Source organism: Filicampus tigris, chromosome 4, assembly GCF_054856515.1.
Source record: "Filicampus tigris isolate MCC_2025a chromosome 4, RoL_Ftig_1.0, whole genome shotgun sequence".
NCBI lineage: Eukaryota > Metazoa > Chordata > Actinopteri > Syngnathiformes > Syngnathidae > Filicampus > Filicampus tigris.
The window spans coordinates 3,593,308-3,616,950 of NC_141220.1; the positions used below are offsets into that span (position 1 = coordinate 3,593,308).

At 39.0% G+C, this 23,643-nt stretch overlaps 1 protein-coding gene across 6 annotated transcripts in view; it reads right to left on the minus strand.

The window, feature by feature from the left end:
• Positions 1-309: 309 nt before the first annotated feature.
• ndrg4 (NDRG family member 4) overlaps positions 310-23,643 on the minus strand; it is a 68,654-nt gene continuing 45,320 nt past the window's right edge. For 3 of the 6 annotated variants that reach the window (XM_086028039.1, XM_086028037.1, XM_086028034.1), the window contains 15 exons: positions 21,212-21,250; positions 16,520-16,625; positions 13,620-13,740; positions 13,373-13,435; positions 11,681-11,741; positions 11,508-11,594; positions 11,332-11,388; positions 11,153-11,256; positions 10,987-11,043; positions 10,239-10,290; positions 8,246-8,293; positions 7,226-7,261; positions 7,095-7,146; positions 6,878-6,916; positions 310-5,455 (listed from right to left, as the gene is read on the minus strand). In XM_086028039.1, coding sequence (XP_085884165.1) covers positions 5,301-5,455; positions 6,878-6,916; positions 7,095-7,146; positions 7,226-7,261; positions 8,246-8,293; positions 10,239-10,290; positions 10,987-11,043; positions 11,153-11,256; positions 11,332-11,388; positions 11,508-11,594; positions 11,681-11,741; positions 13,373-13,435; positions 13,620-13,740; positions 16,520-16,625; positions 21,212-21,250 — 1,077 coding nt within the window. In that variant the 3' untranslated portion in view covers positions 310-5,300. Of the gene's footprint in view, positions 5,456-6,877; positions 6,917-7,094; positions 7,147-7,225; positions 7,262-8,245; positions 8,294-10,238; positions 10,291-10,986; positions 11,044-11,152; positions 11,257-11,331; positions 11,389-11,507; positions 11,595-11,680; positions 11,742-13,372; positions 13,436-13,619; positions 13,741-16,519; positions 16,626-18,174; positions 18,378-21,211; positions 21,251-23,643 lie in introns of those variants that run through there. The other 3 variants (XM_086028038.1, XM_086028036.1, XM_086028040.1) reach the window with 3 other exon arrangements.

Below are 23,643 nucleotides of genomic sequence, written 5' to 3' on the forward strand. Positions count from 1 at the left end.
GTATTTTCTTATCAATGCATCGAAACTAAAGTATTAACATTGATTTCAGTATGAGTGTAGTTAAAAGTTCTGCACATTAAACAGAACCAACAGATGTGAAATCAGTCCAGTTCAAGAGATCAGAAGATGTCAATTAATAATTTGGTAACTATTGAAAATTTTATTTTGGCAATGCAAATCATTATTATCATTAACTTCATATTAGCACGGAATGTGCATACTGACCAATGAAATATGTGGCTCAGAAAAACCTCATTGAATACAGGTTGTAAAAAGAAATTACAATTGGATTGCATTCGACACTGCAAATGCTGACATTAGGTCTTTATTTAGAACGTGTTACTTATTTAGTACATGGGACAGTGACAGCTTATGTTGAATATATATTTGTATCTAACATATTTCAACTTAACATCACACATGACAGCCAAGCAGGTAAGAATCTGTCTACTGTTGTGATTGCTCATAGGGAAGACAATATGAAACAATGCAAACAAGAAAAAAAAATACTTATTGCTCAAGTGAAATTAATCTTAATGACAGCAAGAAGAATAACTATTAATACACATGAACAAATCACTTTACTAAAATAAGGTTTCAACTTGTTAATGGCGTTTAATAACACGAAGGCAAGAAGAACAGAAATTTCACCATAACCTAACATCACTGTTTGGTGCTAGTAACCTGTTCTACAAATTAAAATATATATATTTATAAATATATATATATCTACAAGTGCAAGGAGGGCCAAGATCTAAACTCATTCAGTGCCAAAGCACAAGTCACCTACACTACTTTTGTAGAGGGGAAATCATAAAGTCATTAATGTTGGCTCAAGTGGAGGTACAAAGTATAGTGCAGAAATTCTGGGTGGATAAGGTTTAGGGTGACAGACAATACTGTACAGCACTTCAAAAAAGGGACAAAATACATTCAGGAGAACACCATACCCCTGTAACCCTCCGCCCCCTGGACAGTTTGTGTTGAAAGTTGTCTTTTATACACTCCACATACGCACCACTCCATGCAAATGATTGAGGCGCTTGTTTTCCATGATATTTCCTAAACTCCTATATTTCATGTTAATGAGTATTTTGAACTTTACATGAATTGTACGGTTTAAAATGTAACCTTCCGTGACAATTTACTCTCCAGTATCAACAAAATCACATTCTCTTTTCTGTCTGTGTCAGTCCCTTGGAGCTCAGAAAAAAAACACATCTAGTGGCAGACATTTTTATAAAAGTGACTTCAGCTGATAGCCCTTTAGGGTGCAACCAGGTTCACCTGTGAGAATCGGGGCACCTTTTTTAGGGAATGGGAGGTTGTTGATGTTTTTTTCTTTTAAGGTGGCTGGGGGTTGCCCTACATTCTGAGCTTGGTGCCCAAATGGCTCCAAAACAGCCCCGCTTCTCACAGGCCATCTCAGAGATGTGCACACCTCAGCAATTGAATGCTATGCCTGACCTGAACAAAGGATTTTTGTAACAGGAGACATTGGTGACTATGGTGCATTGACGCTGTACATGAATAATCCAATACGCATGGGACCCATTGCGGTCCAGTATAAGAGCAAGCAACAGCACACGACTTCCCTACTCTAAAGCTCTAAGTACATACGTACATACTATACTGATGAGTTTATGGTTACATAGCACATCAAAACAAATACTGACTTTCCACTCAAGTGATGAACTAATCCAATGTGTGTGACTATTTATGCATCTGGTCATACAGTAGTTCCCTTTCAACACCGAGCTCATTTTGTTTATGTTTTCATGTACTGTACATACTGTACTTCTCTATTTACATTTCAGTGAGTTTATGTGTATATTTGTGGAGGTGTGTGTGTGTGTGTGTGTGTGTGTGTAACTTTGGTACATATAAGAAGAGGGGCTAGTTGTGGTAAGGAAAGTAAGTTTATATTATTTTATGGTGGGTTTTTTTGGTGATGACCCAGCAAAACGAGGGAGACAAGCCCGGTGCTGCCTCAGTCCAACTGGTCATGCTTGGTATTGATCAGAATGGCGATTGTCATAGTGGAGACCACAAAAAGTGCACTACAATCAGAACTACAACCATGCAGTGGAGTGACAGACTGATGATAATAGTTACAACCATGGCGCGTAACCACTCTAATACTAGACTACCCATATAATGAAGCACTCTAGGTTTACACATCACATGCATATACATGTTACAAAACACATTTCTACACCATATTACTGTTGTGGATTGTCTTAGACTTATAAATGGCACACATCTTAAAGCTGCTCTCAGTAACAGCGTAAATAAATTGAATTTGGAATCAATATTTGTTGAAGGTGTGATCACAATGCATACATTTCAGTAGTTCACAAATCATACAATGTCATTCATTTCACTTGAAATCAAGCAATATGTGTTTGTGTTGAATGTTGTGTATGAGTATACTTGGGCCACTTCCTTGTAAAATTGATCATTATAAAGACTTCAGTAAAAATGATTAGTTGGGTTCAGCCTGTGATGTTATTACACATGCTAGGGGTTTCACAAATTCGATTTGTCAAAACTAATGTAACGAAAGTCAGGTCGACATCAACTTGTAATTGGTGAAATCACTGATACAGTATCTAGTCAGTATAGCACTATAATTTAAAAAATAATCACAGGAGGATGGAATGATTTGCAATAATCTATATTCACTGACATTGTACAGCTCATATACCGAATTTACACAAAACATACACGTTAGAACACAAGCGCATTGACACAGACTGGGTGAAGGCTCGCCGCTGTGACATGATGGCTTTTCCAGCCAGAGAAAAAAAAAATCTCTTGCTTGAGGTGTTTGCCGCTGGGATAGCCAGGCAACAATGATCCAGGTCCATGATCTGGGTCTACCACAGCAGCGCATTTTGCTTGGTGGGAATTTATAGTGCTTCTCCAACACAGCCAAGACCTCAATGAGGATAATTATGGACATCTTTGTGGATGGTGGAATAATTCCCCATTCTCCATCTACTTTGATAATATGGGCCAAAAAGTTGTTCAAAATCTTGCTGGAGCCTGGATTTTCCCCCTTTTTTCCCCTCACTTACCAATGCTGCACATTCAGTAACAGCAGACATATATCCATCCATTATCGATACCGCTTATCCTCACAAGGGTCGCGGGGCGTGCTGGAGCCTATCCCAGCTGTCTTCGGGCAGTAGGCGGGGGACACCCTGAATTGGTTGCCAGCCAATCGCAGGGCACACAGAGACAAACATCCGCACTCACAATTACACCTAGACCTAGGGGCAATTTAGAGAGTCCAATCAACTTACCATGCATGTTTTTGGAATGTGGGAGAAAACCGGAGTCCCGGAGAAAAGCCACGCAGGCACGGGGAGAACATGCAAACTCCACACAGGGAGGCCGGAGCCGGTATCGAACCCACGACATCTGAACTGTGAGGCGGACGTGCTAACCAGTCGACCACCGTGCCTAACAGCAGACAATTTAAACCAATTACGGTGACCCTTATCTTTTCATTCAGCACACTCATCTGATGCTGTAAGAGGCTCTGCTTCCTCCTCAAGCCATGAACGTGATTATCAACTAGTCAACATCATGGTCCAAAGGTCATTGTGGAATAAAATTGACAAGTCAACTAGTCGACTAGTCTATACTAACCCTAAGACACACGACTTAAGTGGATCTTCAAAGCAGTGCCGTGTGTATGTCATTTAGCTATCATGCTAACAAGCTAACAATTAAGCACAGTCTAAGCATTACTTGGACAATAAAGTTAGCCGTGTTCTGCTTTCTGTCAAATTCTGGACATCCTGTGGCTCCCATGTAAAGTGCTGATACAAAACACATTTCAGCACCCCTTACATGTTCCTTGACTTCATCACATTGTCCTTTTCATATCATTACTTAAGCAGCTCTTTATTGAATATTGCTACAGAAATGGTTTATGTGTTTTTGTGTACTTTGTATGTGCTGGAGGGAGGGGGGTTAACGGGGCTCAAGCCAATAAGAGGAGACTTAGCAAACACAACTATGAGATAGTAAAGAGTACAAGTTCAAGTGCTGGGCAACAAGAGCGAGTTTGTGGGGAGTATTACAAAGGTGATGTTGGGAATCGTAATAGGTTATAAAGTTGCCTTCAGAAGTTTCAAAACACTCGGTCATGGGCGTAAATATCAGATTTATTTGGGGCTTTTAATGACTGATTGGATCTATCCTGTCAAGGAAATTTAAAAACAAGACTGAGCGCACATATTGTAATTTATTTATGACTTTTTCTGAGCCACACAGATCAAAATTATAAATATAGACTGAAATAATGTACTAAAAGTACATAAACTCACTAATCTTGGTGAAATATCCCTTTCCGATTTGTACCTTGAATAGACGCTTTTTATAGCTAACCACAATCTTCTGTGATATCTGTCACTACGTATACGTGGACAAAATGTCGTTAATCTGATCAGAGTTTGGATTCAAATAATGATCAGATGCACAGTTTTCATGGACACAAAAAAATAATGATCCGATTAGGACTTGCGTGTTCATGCGTTACACTTTCGATTGGTACAACATATTTTGACATGTGTATATTGACCAAATATACCGGAAATAGTAATACAAGAAGACATGGCGGCTTCCCTATATAAAAAACATCGCGCCATCGATTTCTACTTTAAACTTTAGTGTTATTTCACATATTTTTCCCGTTTGCACTGTTAGGTCGAGTTAAAACTTCCCAATGGAGCTGCAATATATCCAGTTCAGTTTTGCGCCCACCACTTCTTTTGCACGCTCTGCTTCTACTAGCTTCCGGGAAGAACAGAAACGTGTTTAGTGATGTCACAGACATGCGCGGTAAAAACATTTGTTTCCAAATTTCGGAATAAGTGTTGTCATGTGCGCCGATCGGATTATCAGTCAATATAAACCATCCCTCTAGTTTGGAATAAAATTTTGATTAGGATGGTCTTAAATATTCCGAATGGGGACTATGTTCTTAAAACTCGTTGAAGAATTCCTCCACCGTGGATAAAGGAAAGTTCAGATCAGTCAAGAAAGGTATAAAATGAATGTGACATTCATGCCCATGATGAATGTATGTATACTTCTGACTGTAACTGCACATTAACTGTTAGGAGGATAGAAGATAGCAGATCTCCAGGATGAAGACAGAGAGAGCGATCATGGCTATTTACTTCATTTACTTCAAAGTAATACCCTAATACAGTCTCCTTTACTGTGACCCCCTATGGCTTCTCTCTCTGTCCCTCCACCCCTTCCTCCCCTCTTTTTCTGACACCTCAACAGGAAACTTCCATACTGTGGGTGACTGTACCGACTCCCTCGGTGCTGTCGGAGTGGGTGCAGGCGCGAGAGCGAGACCCGTCCATGGAGCTGGCGCTGGTCAGGGAGGCCGTCCTGGAGCGAGCCAGGCGAGTCATACTGGCTGAGGGCACTGGGAGGAGAAGCAGATGGGGGAAAGAAAAGAACATAAACTTGCGCTCATGTACGGCACATTACTGAAATGAGGGGAGGTCATGCTTTTAGGGGAATTTTAAGATGTCCCCTTTTTGCTGCGGATGAACAAACAAGAGCCTGGATTTGGTCAATGTAGCTGTTGGTGTTGTTGGTCTACTCACAAATGCATTATGAGCAGCATGCAATTGAGGAGCTTGGGGGTTACTTTCGGATCATGTGGAACTTATTGCTGAAAAGTGTGAGCACTGCCCTTTTCGGAATGTTTAATGTTGATGAAGGGATACTTCAGTTTACTATCTCATTACCATGCAGACCGTTGGTGTCATTTTTGTCACATGCCACATTGCCGTTGTACTGTAGTTTCCCTCAAAGGGTTACTATGACTGTGAAAACCACAGAAATTTACAACTGCCTTATCATATTCTTACATATGCAAGACAGATTGATTGAGGAAAATCACCTGTTTAACCCTAGAACACTAAGGTTAAAATTAACAACACCATCACTAGCGTCGGGTACATTTAAGCCGATATAATATCCTGGATAAAATACATTTCATCAATTTATGTAAAAGTAGAACACAGTATGCCAAATCGGAAGTTGTCTTCTTTAATTTCTCAATACAAAATGTCACACAAAAAAAATTGTGTGGGTGAAAATCACCCAACGTTAGTGTTCTTGGGTTAAATATTGTTCAATTACCAACAGGGGCTTGGTAACAAAAACATGTTTGCAATATGTCAATGTTATCAAAAGTGAAGACAATTAGAAATTTTGGTGCAAATTTTAGAAAGAACCATGATGGTTCTATGTGGGTGGGTGCATTATGGAATATCAATTGCAGAGTGTAAACTGAATTTCCCCTTGAGGGAGTAAATTTTGTATAATAAATTTAGTTAAATTAAAAATTAGGCGCACAAAATTTGCTTTAGCGGGCCACATAACTTGATGCGGCAGGCTAAATCTCGCACTTGGGCCTTGACTTTGCCATTTTTGAGAAGACTTGTGAACTATATGAATAGAAATATATAAGAAGATGAATAATAATATTGAAATTGCAGTTCTTTGTGTTGGTCTTTTAAAATATTAGCATTTGTCATGAATGCAATCAGCACGGCCTTGCCGAAGCTAGATAAAGGCCATGCAAGGAGCAGTTTTGGAAATGGCATGATGAGGGGAGGGAAACAAAGGAATGTATATTTTTCCATCGAAGGAAAAAATATTCAGAGATGGGGAGCCTTGAGGTCTTGCAAATGCCGGAAATGACGCAAAAAAAGAGAGAACATGTTCGGAATATCTCAAAACACTGTATTTAAAACAAAATTAAAGAAATGTTTTGAAAAGAGCATCATTCAGGGCAGCAGTAAGAGGTCAGAGGTGAATGTGGAGGAGGAAGTACCTGGCCCTCCACTCAACCTCCGATCCTTCACATAAGCGACTGAGAGAACAGGGCAAGGGAGACAGAGGCCAACATTAATACAACTTGTGTCTGTCTAAACAAAACCTGGCCTCAAATACTGATTACTGCTGCTAAAGTGCATTTTTACAAACATATAAAAGACAGGTATAAAGATAAAATCCCTCCCACAATAGTTACTTGAGTTCAGGATACTTACTGTAGCCCATTCCTTGAAGGAAATACTTGAACGCTTCAGTGAGCTTCCCAGGCTTTAAAAACAAGACAGCCACATGAAACTTTAGTATTTTTTAAATGGGTCATTTTCTGTGATAAGAGTTAACATGTTACCTGCGTAAGCTGTGGTAGTCCACCAGAGTCAGCCATCTGTCACAAGAAAAAGAAAAAGCCTTGAACCAAGTTCTTTGTAACTGAAAACCCCATCTTTGGACTTTTTAATGGCTTCATACTTGAAGTTAATTTCGCTTGACAGATAGATACTGTTGAAAAGATGGACTTTTATGTACCGGTGGTTTTTCTTTAAAAAGTTGCTCGACGGCTCAATGGAGAAATCCAAAATAATTTGCGCACGTTGCAAAACCTAATTCAAATATCATATGAGTTGTAGGTTTTTGATGCATCGTTCAACAGTTGTATTCTACAGGAAAAGAATCATATTCAAAGATGCTATTAGAATAGCCTTTGAATCGAAATTTACTACTTTAAATTTTGTTCCACATTAGTTACAAGATTTTACTCAATTAAATATCTGTTCCAAGCTTCGTAAAAAAAAATTTAGTTAATCGCGACCAATGCAACATTTAGTTAGTTTTTTTTTTTCAAAATTGCTTAACAACACTAATATATATAAATATAGATCTTTTTTTTATTTTAAGATCTCTGTGCTTCTCGGTACCAAGATGCCAGGTCACAGATCGGCAACATATTTATTATTAAAACCTTCTGATCCTATAGTGCTAAAGCACCATGAAAGATTTTTAAGATGATCCAGTATTTGAAGTTGATAAATTAGGTATTGTGAGGTCATAACTGACAATGTTGCGTCAACAAACAAGAAGCAGTGACAACTAAAGGATTCTGAAGCTGTGTGTGATTACTACAACTGGGTCATATAAAATGCTTGGATGATAAATCTAAACCTGTTTTTTATTCTTCTGTTATTTGACTTTCCTTATAGATAGAGTGAAATCCTAATTTCTTGAAAAAGTATATTAATATTTTTGTAACAGTAAACAAAAACTGATGCCTATCGTGATCATTACAGTTTAATATACACATTTCATTACATTACATTACAGTACAGTACATTACTATTCAGATTACCATTCTGCATGCAAACACTGTGGTTACCTTTAGGAAGGTGGTGTTGGTTGGGTCAAGCTTGGAGTTGCACTCAACCTTGAGAGCAAGTTCAACAGAATAAGCAAGCTCATTAACAAGAAAAGTTTGACGCCATTGCGATTGAACTGTAACTTTGAAAAAAAAAGACTTTATTAACAGTAAAGGGTCCATTTTAAAAGGGTTTATGAGTGACCCAGATACTGCAGTGTGCTGCAGTGATGACTCATTCCAGTGGGCTGACAACACACACACAAACACACACACACACACACACGCACGCACGCACGCACGCCCACACACACGCAAACACTTAGAAAGGCAGCAGACACCTACTCACAGAAATGGACAAACAGACATGAAAATAAGAGGGTGGTGTATGCTTGTGGTTTACTTGGGTTGTCTGACTGATCTGCTTTGTGTGGGAAATTAAGTCATAAAATACATTTATATACAATGTACACACATAAATTGCACAGGACAAAAATAGTGCCCCATATTAGACCAACCATTTGAAAGCGGAAGTCACTCAAAAATGTTCTTTATAATACTATGTTCTATGTCTAAACACAGCATTCTGATTAATATTGTGTTTGTGAAATCTGAATTAAGCAACAGAATCCACCCGTTTCTATCCATCTCTAGGAGAAGCCATTTTTTTGCTCATGGCTCATGTAACGACCAATCACGGCTCACCTGTTTTCTGAGTTTGGTCATGTGACATTCGCAAGCTGATCCTTGATTGTTGTTACACTGAAAAAAGATTGGAGTTATATTTGCCTAGTTACCTTAGCTATCTGGTAATTTTTTTTTCACTCAGAAATTCTAAGTTCATTTTTACAGAGAGTGTTTTTGAGTAAATTTTACTTTCATAGTATTAGCTTATTTAAAAAAAAGTCACTCAAGGGTTGAGGAACTAAGATTCTGGGTGAGTTATTAGTTATTTCTGAGTGAAAAAATCTTTTTTTTTCTGTGGACCTGAGCCCTATCAACTGTGATGTCCTTTTCAGTCGACAGCAAGAGGTAAAATGGCCGCCCCTACAGATGGATATAAACAGGTGGACTTTGCTGCTGAATTCATATTCCAAAAACCCAATATTAATCACAATGCTTTGTTTCATCTAATGGGTCTTTATTGCAAGTCTTCCCCTTTGATCTGATTACTGAAACTTTTTTAAAATCACAATTTATTTCACAATTTAGTGATAAAAAATATCTTAATACAGTATATTGATGACATCAATAATCCTAATCAATCTACAGTAAATATGATGACAGCACATTATGCCATCATATTTATCTTTATTTTTAATTCCAATTATTGTCAAAAACAATCACTTCTCAGCCCTCTTGGGTATTGTCAATGGTATAAAGGCAATCGAATTGCATGGCAGAGATTTGACTCGCACACACATGTTGTCGCGAAGCACCAAGTGCGACAGGAACTTTTTATTCAAGTATTGCTGGAAGTAATAGCTTATGATCAAGTAATGTTAAAAACAGACCTACTTGTTAAATGTAAAATACAAATGTCAACATATGTATTATAGTCCCGAAATTTGTAACGCGTTACCCGACTCAGTAACTGCAATAATATTACCAAAAAAAATCGCAGTAACAAGTAACATTACGTCGTTACTGCCTAAATGTAATATATTACTGTACTGCGTTACTTTTGTAACGCGTTACCCCCAACACTGGAAATCACAATGTTCCATCGCTGGTGAGCAATGGTTCGAACAGGCCTGGGGGCTACTCATGTGGTTCAATATTCATCACAACTCTAAATATTCACGATAACCTTTTGTGGTTTCACAATAATGCATAAGGATAGCATGAGACAATACAAACATATTAATACTTGATGATGTGCTGTGGTATTGTTATTTTTGTTTTGTCAGACTTTTGGTTGATTAACAAAATCATTTGTATTTTCTGCAACCAGAGAATAAACAATGATCATTTTCAATTCAATAATGTAAAAAGGTGACATAGATGGACTCACCACTCCTTCCTCAGCAGGGGCATTGTCTCCTACAACCAACATAACCGGACACCTAAAACAAACCCGAAAGCATTTTACAGAGTGAATGTGTATACTGATTATTTCTAGTATAATAATGTTATAAACGTCAAAACTGATAAATGGGACTGTCTCCCCAATGTTTCTACTCCCTAAAGAGGAAGTCAACCCAAACGTTTTTTTTTTCAAGACTATGTTCCCAGCAGGCCCACTAGTTGAAACAAGTCATTCTGATAAATATTGCGTTTGTGGAATAAGAGTTAATCCACCCGTTTTTTAGCCATCCCTGGGGGTGGCCATTTTGTCACTTCTGTCAACTGAAAATTACATCACAAATGCTCAGGGCTCAGGTAACGATCAATCATGGCTGACCTATTTTCTGAAGCTGAGCCGTGATTGGTTGTTACTTGAGCCCGGAGCAGTTGTCATGTCATTGTCAGTCAACAGCAGTGACAAAATGGCCGCCCCCTGAGATGGCTAAAAAGGGGTGTTTTTTTTCTGCTTAACTCATATTCCACAAACACAATATTAATCAGAATGGCGTGTTTCAACTAGTGGGCCTGCTTGGAAGATATTCTTGTAAAAAATATAAATGTGTTTTGGTTGATTTTTCCTTTAATGACTGAATTAAGAACTTCTCGGGCTGAAATTTCCATCCACTGATTCCATACCAAATTCAGCCGTCACTTCATTGTGTATTGTGCATGACAGACGGGTGTGTCGGACTTACTTCAGGGTTTTGGCATTCAGCACAGTCCCGCTGCGGTTCATCTCCAAGTCCCTCCGACTAGAAAGGACAATATTAGTCGACTATTATGCTGCTTGACAGCTGTCCGTGGATATGCTCAGTTTTCCAGGAAAATGTATCAATACATCTTGAGATGCAATGATTCTACCTGTTGTACATGTTCCAGAAAAGCTGCAGGTTGAACTGGTTAATAGTGTTGTTGATCTGTTGCCGATAGCTCTGCACCAGCTCTGTGTTGTTCATCAGCTCCTCCTGTACACAAATAAAAGCTTCATGTCTTTCTGGCTATTACGTAACGGCTGGTGCTACAAGGACTGGTCAACATACCTGACTGAAAAGATGTGGCAGTACAGTATCTGGCAGGGTACTTGTCAGTCCTGACAGCTGGAGGAAGGACAGAGATTGCATATTGCATAGTACATACAGTACAGTATGCTGTGAAATATTCCAAAGCCATGTGGGCACAAATCTAAATGAGTGACAGAAAACACTCAGTCAGGTACCTTTGTGGCAGCCCAGTCAATCCATCCTTTGCCATTGGGGTCAATGTTGAGCAGAACCAAACCCTCCACAAGGTCAGGGAAGATCAGCTAAATACAGAAACAGTTTTTGGTTTCACAGGTCGGCCCCTTTCAGGAAATTCCGTGAATATATAGAATAGGTGAATTGGACTCACAGCAAACTTGGCCAGGATGTACGATCCAGCTCCAACTCCAATCCCAACGATACTCTTGAATCTAAAACAGTTCAATGAGTGTGATGTTTTTTCAAGACACAATAAATGGAATACTTTGATGATAGTGCCATTGCTGAATTTCTTCTTTGTCAATATATTGTTAACTAAATTAATAGCAGCACATCCCGAATTTGAAGGTTTTGCCTCTCCAAGTTCTAGTGCATCCAAGATTAAAATTGAAGCAAAACTGTTCACAGTCTTGTAATGTAAAGGAATAAGAATGCTTCATGATTGTAGTGTGGTAGATTGTGTTGTTGTATTGTAGAATTTTCACATTTTCACTTCATTGTTTATATTACTGGCAACTTTCACTTTTACTCCCATATACTTCCCACACGAAATGCATACTTTACATACATACTTAATTTCACTCTGATACATTTTCCCCAATCATCTCCGTTACTCGTAGCAAAATAAAAGTCTAATATATTTCTCATTGATGTACTGAAGGTTCTGAATCTATATGAATGGCTTTATATTAGCCAACAGGTTAACCAAAAACCAAATTGGGAATTACACATCGCATAATTAATTCAAAGTCTCAGAGTCAGATCTGATCTGATGCCCTGATCTGAGCACAGGACCAGCTGATGAAGATCAGCCCCATAGGCAGGGCCAGCCAGGGAGGAGACCAGCCCACATTATGTTTAGATTTTGAAGAGTGTATAAATGTGAGGGCTGCATGTTAGACCGCGCCCCTTTTCTGCCCTCGCCCGTCTCGGGTGAGAGAATTCGCGAGGATGGAAAAACTGCCCAGATCTGATCATTGTATGATTCCTGAACTTCAGAGATGGTAAAGAAAACTGACAAGAAAATTTAATTAATTTGTGTGAGTCTTTATTTATATTGGACACCTTCTTGAAAGATAAAACAAACACGCATTGAGTAAGTAGTTGTTTTGTAAATTGGTAATTGGGCTTATGGACTCCAGACCTACAAAACATTCCAACAGTACTGTCAGGACCACAGAGAACAATGAGGAAGAATATCCTAGCCTGTACTAATGTGGTAGGGGGAGGTCATGAAAATGTAATGCATAATGCATATACAATTGTGCTCATAGATTTACATTGTTAGAATTTGTGAAATAGTGACACTTTTGGGAACCAGCTCATTACACTGGTCAACAGCAATTTTTAATCAGAGAAGGCCTTATATGTCCCTAAAAGTATGTTTAGCGCTGATTTCAAAAAATGGCTTTACTTGCCCGCGCCAATACTGGATACTTGATATGTACAAAACTGAGTCTGTTTGCTTCCCCAAAATCTACATGAATGGATTTCAATATTACACATTTAAATAAGTCATAAGAAAAAAAATAACAATATCTGTTTTATAACAATATCTGTTTTCTGTCATTTGTGTCAATTAAAACATTGAAAGAATACTACTTTATGCTTTGAATTAAATTTGGAGACTAGAGTGAATTTCAAATAAGTACTCCTGACTCGTGTTCATGTGTGTGGGTGCGTATAACTCAAAGGCATTTTAATTAACAGATTTCCTGCTGTGCAGCACAGAAATAGAATATATCATCTTTGCCAGCAAAACAAGGACACAATGTCCCAGTAAATGGCAAGACTGGCTCAATAAAAGCATGGTGTGTATCAGTGAAATGTAAAATGCACCAACCCAAAATGCTGCACCACAGTGGACAGCATGCTCGCCAACTGGTCCATTGTGGGATACTGGTACCTGCGGAAGGAAAGAATGCATGTACAGTACTACATCCTGACGTCAGCGACGGCGCTTGAAAAGTGTTGCATTCGTGACTCATCTATCAAACCAACAGCCTAAATCCAAATGGATTGTTTTGTCTTTATTAAATAAAGTAGGTCAAGTCCATTGACTGCATTTGTACAAATCTGCTTTTGTGTACCCTTGTGGCAACTGTGACGCTCCAATCTGCTGCCCCGGAGCGTCGACGTGGCAAACCACAAAGTGCTTGGTGATCTCCTGCATGTCCTCATTATTGAAGAAAGAATTGAAGCATAGTTTGTCTGCGGGAGCGAGGAAAGGGAAAAAGAAGACGGGCGTGTCATCCCATTTAATATGTACCACACGTTTCAATTCTGATTCTGAGACCTGGTTAACTACTTGTTTTGGGTTTGGAAATATAAGTGAGCGTCATGCTTATTAGTAGTAGGCTGGTTTCACAACAATCAGTTTCAGATTTTATTTATTTATTTATTTATTTACAGATTGTGGCAAAAAAACAACTCTTTCATTGTTTATCAGTGATTCTGAAAGTGTGGTACCAGTATCACTTGTGGTTCGCAGGCTCCCACTAGTGGTACGTGAAAGAATCCTGGCTAAGTACATCCTTAAAAACTCCTTTGCATTTAATCTCTCAGCACTTTTTACTTTTAAACATTCATTTGGCACAATTGTTATTTGACTTTTATGTGCAATACATTTTAAAAGTGAAGTCAGGTCAAAAATGTTCGCGAAAAGAATGTGTTCTATGCAGGCCCTCTAGTCGAAACACGGCATTCTGATAAATATTGCGTTCGTGGAATTTGAGTTAACAAGCAAAATCCACCCGTTTTTACCCATTTCTGGGGGCGGCCATTTTGTCAATTCCGTCAATTGAAAATAACATCACAGTTGCTCAGGGCTCAGGTAACGACCAATCATGGCTCACCTGTTTTCTGAAGCTGAGCCATGATTGGTGGTTACCTGAGCACCGAGCTACTGTGACAAAATGGCCCCCCCCTGAGATGGCTAAAAACGGGCGGATTTTCCTGCCTAACTCATATTCCACAAACGCAATCTTAATCAGAATTCCGTGTTTAGACTAGCGAAGATGCAAAGAACATATAACTATGAAGAATTTTGGAGGGTTGACTTCCACTTTAATGTTATCATTATTATGTTTTTGATTTTGTTTTTTTTACTATGCTTAGGTGCCGCACTAATACAAATGCGTAAATGATACAGTGGCTGACAATAATATTAAATACACGTCTTAGAAATAAAACCTCTGTTTTTCTTTTTTTTTGATGAACACTTTAGGCTACTATGCTACTTAACTTTCATGTCAGTAAATAAGGTGGTACTTGGAGATGTGAGTATTTGGTTACAAACCACTGGTTTGTGAGAAAATAAGCTCCCATTCAAATGTAAATATCTCTTGAATATTTTCAGCCAGATCAAAAACAAAATTGTGAACTATTTCCATGTATAATAAATGTCAGCCCTCCATGTGCCCTCCTCTCTACTGACTTTGATTGGCCTACTTTGAGCCTGTATGCATGTCAGACTCGGTGAAACCATGCAGCAACATTGTGCCTTCCTTAGGCTTGAAGTGAGCAGTGTTAATTAACTGGTTTAATGAGCCTGACATCTGGGTTCCGGACAGAAAATAGAGGAGGAACACTGTGGCTCTCTTTTGACTCCAAGTATATGTCACTTTGTCCAATTCCATGATGTAGCCAACAACATCGATTGCTGCATAAGGACATACTGTAGGTGAGAAAATGTTCTCGTTGAATTATCCATCTGCAGTTTACAGTCTGCACTCTCACTGATTCCATGACCTACTTTCTCCTTCTCTCAGTTTGATTCTCTCTCTTTTACTCATCTTCCTCTCTTCTCTGCAGTCCTACAACCACACACAAATGCATCTATGGATTAATTTTGCAGTTGTGCTCTGTGACCTCATTTCTGTTCCCTGAGTCAAATGAAATGTTCTCTTTTTTCCGTTCACATCCTGTTTTGTTTTTCTTTTTCCTCCTTTTTACTGGTTGTGAACAATAATCATCTTAACTGTTCTGCTGCATATATTGATTAGCTATATATATATTTTATGTATTATAAACTCCCCTGATTCAAAGGACTAGATTGATATTTTTTTTATATTTTGGGTTATTTTTCATGCCAAATTTAGCATTACCTTTAGAAACAAGAGCACAAAGGCAGATTTTAGAGTGATGCGCACCGCTTCCACTACAGCACGCTATTCTCAACCCCCCAACCTCTCTCGATAAAGCATCTGCATTGCCGCTGGCTCCGCCCTGCCTCCCTCCACAGGACATAGATGTTTTTCTGACCTACTTTTCATCACTGTTTTTCCCACTGACCTGTTCATTTGCCTCCTCGACATTTTTCTTGTCAATCCCATCCCTGCTCCGGTTTTCTTATTTTGTCATATCTCAGCACCTGTCTTTACTGACTTTTGTCACATTATATGTCGCTGTCTCTGAAATTACTCACATTGCTGCGACCTTGAACATTTACATTAACAGTGTGGAAGCCAATTCTCAACTCACTGTCAAATTCTGCTTTTAGTGCTGAAGAACATTATCAGATGCAAATCATTTGTTGACATGACAAATATATGATAATATTTAGGTCCTCACCACTAGTATGGATATTACCCCATGGCTACAATCTATGACTACAATTTACACTGACCCTAATTCAAATATGAAGAATATGTATATGTAATTCGGAAAATGTAATCCATGGGTAATATTGACTTTCTACAGAAAACAAAACAAAACGGGTTTTTTCACCTTTAAAAATAAATGTGTTGTTTGTCCTGTTTACAATTGTGTTCCTAATTGTCTTCATAGCTGTCACACCGGTGATCCGCATTTCTCACTTTGTACGTGTTTGTGCATGTGCATGCATGTGTGTGTGTGTGTGTGTGTGTGTGTGTGTGTCCACAGCCGTCGATGTAGCCAATTATCATGAGAAGTAACACCTTGATAAAAGAAATAAAATAAGAAATAAAAAAATGTCATATCTGTCAAGGAAGAAATACACGCTACTCACGGTTCAGTCCCACATCATGATAGGTGAGGATAGCAGGCTTGTTCCCTTTGGGTGCCCCGCGGATAACCACATGCAGCATACCATAAGGGGTCTCAACATCATGTTCCTGTGAAGAAAAACACTTTTGTTCACCTGGTTGCTCACCTGACTCCTCTGCAAACAAACAATTCCGCTCATGCAGAATATGAAGGCATTAATTTCATTTCAGGTGGTTTTTTTCTTTCTTTTTTTTTTAATTTTTTAAAACATTTTTTATATATATTAATGGAAGCCAGTAAGCATATTATTCATCGTATATGAGTCTGTTCTGTGCGTATTAATGATTTTTTTCTCGCATTTAATAAATAACAAATGTTCTGCAATAGTTCATGGGTGCATAGACCTGACCCACATTTTGTCAGTCAGTCACAGCCAGCAACATTTAAATGGAGGTGAAGATACATGTTTACATAATCACACAAAGAAAGAACACGTATGCAGAACATGTTGACCAGTTGAGGTATTTAACGGTGGAGAAAGCTCGACTGATGGTCTGATGGCACATAGGGCTTCAATCTCAATGGGTGGTCACAATTTCTCCTCTCTTCCCATCACTATGTCACACTCCACCAAGAAAACATCTCTGCACCCACCTCTTGTAGATCGACACCTCAATGTAGCATCTCAAATGCTGCGTGCCCACAATTTCAATTCAACATGATAAACACGGAGTTATTGACATGATGTCCAAATGACTCACTATGATGCAGCTGAATGATGAAAAACACTGCATAATCACCCACTACTTCGTCGTCAAATAGTGTTGCAGTCATACAGCCATGCGATAGGACCTAATTCAGTAAGATTAACTTGTAATTATTTCAGGATTAACACACGGTCGAATCAGTGTTTATTTGAGGCACTTACTGCATCAGACTTGTTAGAAGGATTGGATTGCAAATGGTAAAAACAGTATTAAGTGCTGCTAACATGATGACCTTCAGATGTCGAGAAGCCAGAATCATCGGACATGGCTCCTATGTCGCAGTAGAAAATCATTTTCTGCATGGATTTCTTGGAATTATCTATTTTTCCACATACTCAATGTGTAATTCCCCCCAAAAGCTAAAATATGATCATATTCATACTTTCATTTTATTTAGCAGACAGCAAGCCAATTTTTGCACATTTAATGTCAAGGTTAACAAAGAGGATTACCGGTAATGCTTTCTTTCAACAGTCACGTACACCCACGCGCAAGTACATGTACACATAGACATATGTACACACGTTTATCCGCAGTGGAAAAGAGCATCCGTGGTGGCATACTTAAGTGTGTCAGTAGGCTAAATCAACAGAATGACCCATCATTTCCTCTGACACTGCAGTTTCAGCTTTGCGTGTAAACAAAGTGTAAAGCAAGATTATACTGTACATAGCAGCCAGAATATGCCACTTCTTTTGTTATTAGTTTTGCAACTACTCCCATGTGCACATTTTAGCCCCCCAAAATCCGCATTATATTATTTTTATTTTCATCAAATACAAATTTACAAAGATAAATTCCAATGGCATGCAACTGACAAATGCAGCATATCACAAGCTACTTCACTCATACTGTATCATACGCATCACTCGCCGCAGCATACAGGCTGCCCGCAGTCTAGTCCACTCACCCCGTCCCAGCATTCAGGCATGATTCCACAGTAAATGTTCTCTCAGTGGCTAAAGAAAAGGAGCAAGATGCAGGCAGGCAGATGAGCAGCCAAGCCTCTCGTGTTTTAAGGGACTAGGTTCTGCTCAGCACCCGCTGAAGAACGAAAAGGCTGGATGATAGATGATGCACACTGCTGCAGTGTCTTTGTCTGCTTGGGAGCTACCCGCACCCAGACTTTTAAGCGGATGCCCTCCCCCTCGCCTCGCATTCGTCTCACGCGCTATAGGCAACAATAACGTGGGGGTGGTGTATGCAGGCGAGGATTGGCTCAGAACTATGCCTCTCCATCATACAATTAGATACAATGTTTTGGCAGTCTTTTACGCATCCTCTCTCATCAGCACCACAGCTACATATCAGCTTCAAGGCTATGTGCCAGTGTTTGGTTCAGCATTGTGGAGCAACGCTGTGAGTCTATGTGGGAGTCACAATGACACAATGCAGTCATCTAGACAAATGAACTGCAGGAAATAGAAAGTTGTTACTGGAATAATCGGTGCATTCACTAGATAATTCAGATAGCAAAAAGCTATGCAAATGCACCAAAATAGCTGCATTGTATGTTGATTTCACATGAAAAAAAACAACTGTATCAAAAATTGGTAGTACTAAACAACCACCCAGGTTGAGAGATGTGGTGAGGGGAGACATGAGGGCAGTTTGAAGGGATGGGAAAAGAAGAAATACTAGCTATTTGCCAGATTGAACTCAACAGCTAAATAGCATGAAATAAGTTTACCATTGGGTAATGACATTAAAAATACAAAAGTACAACCTTTGGTTATACTGTAATGTATGATGTACAGTAGGTGAAGGAAATGACAATAGGACAGCTAAAAGGTTTACTTAGCTTTTCACAATTATTAAGTGTCATAAAGATGTGAAGAAAAAACAGATGTTGAAATTACAGATGTCAAAAGTAATTCATTAATTAAATAATTGATTACACTGGGGAACACAATTTTTGCTGAGTTAGGTCTGAAAGCTATTTTAGTTTTTTAATTTTTTTTTTTACAAATTTTAGCCAAAGCTGATCTCAGATTTCCTCTATCTTGTCAAGTTTTTGAGCTATAGGATTTCAGTTTTCTTAAACAATACTAAACAATTGTGTATGTACATCATTAAAACACTAAGATGGAATAGTTACAAGCTTTGAAAACAATGGTTTTCACATGGTTACATGGGAAAGAGAAAAGTCAGCGCTAATCCTCTTAATTCGTACTATGCTAGCTTTCTTTTTACAGATGTTGATACTACTGACTTATTGGGGTAAAGGGTGGGGGGGCTTTCATTGACAACAATAAATGCGAATCCTTTTTTTTTTTTTTAACAATACTGAATGACTATTTATCCTTCGCAATGTGGTTAGCAGCCAAGTATGACATTCTCAAGGCATTTACATTTGGTGACAAATTAGTTGAAGGCTTCAATGACTCATTGGAGAAAAACTCGACACATATTGTTCAGAACAGGCCTGGTACGTGGTAATCATCCGTCACGATAAATTCACATTTATCATTCACATTTCAAGTAAGTCTCCTGCTATTGTCCGTGAAATGCACCTTTCTTTTTCTTCTTGGGCATAGGCTTTTGTGTTGAATCCTCACTGGGTCACCGGATCACTTTTTACAATAAAATATTGTTCATCTTTGGATAATAAATAAACCGGAACTGTGTTTTTGTTTTGTTTTATCTTTCATTTGTGCGGCCCGCAGCGGCCCAGTCTAAAGTGGCCCATGACCCTGTGGTTGGGGAGTGGGGACAACCGCTTTAGGGGTGCATTACTGCTTCTTATGGTGATGGTTTTACATAGCCCCCATGCTTCTACCGAGCACCATGGACCTCTTTGGATACAGCTAATCCTCACACCTCAATTTCAAGAACATTTTGGGAGTTTTAGGCCTAGTTTAACTTGTCAGCTGCCTCAGTAATGTTGGCATGAACATATTTTATTGTTTGATTCACCTGCTTCATGTGCTGTGCTCGGCTGAGGGTTGGAGCTGGAGTAACTGTAGCACATCAAAGACAGGGCACTTCTTAACTTCTATGCCAGGTATCCGCAGGTGCGTAATCAATTTAGTCGCACAACCTGGTTTGCACAATGCAATCTTATTGCAAGGGTTACGCTGTGCCAACGTGTCATTTAGTTCTAACAAAATTAAGCCACTTTTTCAATTGCTGCAGTCCACGCTGCACTTTGTGCGGGTTATCCGTTGGTAAATGGTGTCTTTTTTTTTTTGGGTTGGCAGACTAGGCATCAAAACTAGGAACCCAAGTTTTTCAATTTCTTCAATAGGAAGAATTTTTGTCCCATTTCCAATTGATTCTCGAGGCTCGATGGTCAACCCCTAGCCTTCATGCACGCCTGGAAAGATTATTCCAGGATCATCCTCAGCTCCATCATCACAGAACATTTTGATGTCCTCCATGTCTTCAAAATAGATCCCCTTGATTACTCCCTTTGAGCTTGGGAAAGAGGAAATGTACTGGCGGAGGCTCATTACATTGTGAGCGGGCACGTTGTCATGGTGAGGCAGCCTCACCACTCAAGGAACCTTTCTGGCATGCCTCATATATACAAATATATATTGTGTATTACATTAAAGATTAATAAATATGTTCAGAATTTCATATGTAGAGTACCTGTAGCTAACACATATGGCGAGTCTTGTCTTGTGAATGTAAGAGTGCAGTCAGTCAACAGCCTGAGTAATTATAACGTTTTCTTCGATCTCTAAGTTGAAAAAAAAAAAAACAAAAGGGTATGAAAACATTGTTTCAAAGAGAGAATGTAACAAAGTGCTTTAAAATGCATGTGCATGTTTAAAGCAGTCATTCTTAGCTTTACCATTCTCTCTATTTTTCATCCCTACGACCCACACTGTAGTCCCCAAGGAAACCAGAAGGATTGAAATGGCAAAATATATTTCATATGACGTTCAACAGATGGCAGGACCACAAAAGATTAAGAGATCAAGACAACAATAGCAGCATACCTTCCAATCGCCTACTGGCATCAGCTGTTCACAGTTCTCCTGCAGAGAGAAAGACAGAGAAAGAGGAAGGGAAGACACTAATTAATGGTGGAACATGGTTTTCTTTAAAACGTATATTAAATACGTATTCACAATCATGGCTCTTGGGTCATAACAAGCGGTGCACGCTTATGTCGAACCACTTGATCACTTTCATGTTTGAAGTATTAATGGATAGTTATAGTTTTGTTTTCAAACTATGAAAAGCAAACATCCATTCTGGCTTCAATAATGCTGGTCAGTTTTCACCTCTCAAATGTTTTTAAGGTATGACATTGAAGATTCATCTGAAAAGTGAGGGTGTGCTGGATTTTAACACGGGTAGTAAAAATAACATATAGTCATTTGGTAACAGTGCAGGGGGCGTCCTTCACAGCCCAAAAAACAATTAAATATTAAAAAGGAACAACAACAACAAAGTTGGCTTCAAAATTCAAGTAAAAAAATCCCAAATTTGGAAAATGCCAAAAGTATGCATCTTGATGACAAATGAACTTAATAAGTAATATAGTTATAGTTAGTTATGGAGAAATTAGTTTCTGTTCTGATTCTAATGTACTGACAAGAACATTTTATTAGCAATAAGTAATTTTTATTTATTTTTTTGTTTGGCCCAAATAGTTACAGTACATATTGTAACATGTTTTTGAGCACAGGTATTTTATTTTCCCTGCAACCTCATGAAGCTTACTGGAGTAAAGAAATGACTCTCCTTCAGTTAAGATAAGGTCCAGCTCCACAAACTTGAAAAATCCATATAGATATTCGGTGGCTGGAGAGATTGTAATACTATTAGAATTAGAATAACAACAAAGCAGCGTTTAGACCAGCAGGTGGCACTCTTCTCTATATTATCCACCCTCCAACGATAGCGAGAGTACTGTATGCTTGCTTCAGAGAATGAAATTATTTTATTCATGCACCTTACCTACTCTTAGGCCAACTATTTTACCACAGCCAAATGTGGCTGCACTTGACAAAATTGCGGACAAAAAGGTGTTTGATGGGAGAAGAATGAGCCTCATTCAGCAACAGTTACAGATATTTACTAGAATCCTGTAAATATACAAACACTTACTGGCATAGTTGCACACATTTGAGTGTGACAATATGAATTGTTGTTTATTTTTTTAATTTATAACCATATTTTTCCCAGCTAATAATGAAAAGATCAATGGTTGTTAAGCCCATTTTAAAGAGGGCTCCTCTATATTCTGAAGAGCCTCTATTGATTTATTGAAAAATAAACCCTACACGGACAAGCCCTGGATTCGACCACACGACCACTATCACAACAGGTTTGGAATTGAGTACACTAAGTTTGTAGGAAGTGTAGGCAGTATAGCGAGTTAAGGGTGGCTGTAGTGGCGCTATTTTCAATATTGAAACACCCTATACCAATACTGGCCATGTCAAAAGTCCAGCCGGGAACCAATTACAGCACATGTTCAAATTTCTACCAGTCCGTAGCCTCTGACATCAACTTAATAATGGTTAAGTTTAAGTTGTTAAGTTGTTGACCACAGTAGAAAATACATACATACAGAAATACTATTTTTTATCACCAGAAGATGGCAGCAAACCTGTGGCCGCGCTGGTTCGGAAATACAGTACTCTCCAATCGTGCTAATGCTACATGCTAATTGAATTAAAACCATTATCTCCTAGTAATGACCCCACCCCAAATTAAAAAAAGAACAACAACACACACACTGTCCAATGAATGGACGCAATCAGCCTACATGTGTTTTGTAGATTGAGAGAAGGCATCCAACTGTGTCCCTTGGGGAGTTCTGTGGAGCGTGCTTCGGGAGTATGGGGATACGGGCTATTCAGTCCCTGTACAACAGGTGTCAGTCTGGTAATGAGTCGTTTCCAGAGAAGGTTGGACTCCGCCAAGGCTGCCTTGTGTCCCCGATTCTGTTCAAAACCTATATGGACAAAATTTCTAGGTCCAGCCAAGGAATTGAGGAGGTCTGGTTTAGTGGCCTCAGTATTGCATCTCTATTTTTTTGCAGAAGTTGTGGTACTTGACATCTTCCAGTCGTGCTCGCCAACTCTCACTCTGGAGCGGATCACAGCCGAGTGTCAAGCAGTTGGGATGAAAATCAGCACCTCAAGATCTGAGACCATGTCCTTCAGTTGGAAGAGGGTGGGGTGCCCTCTCCAGGTCGGGATGAGATCCTTTCCCAAGTGAAAGTATCTTGGGGTCTTGTTCATGACTGAGTAAAGAATGGTACGGGAGATCGACAGGCGTATCGGTGCAGTGTCAGTGGTGCACACTCTGTAGCAGTCTGTCATGGTGAAGAAGGAGCTGAGTCGATATAGATAAAGCTATCAATTAACCAATTGATCTACATTCCCACCATCACCTGTGGTCAAAAGCTGTGGCC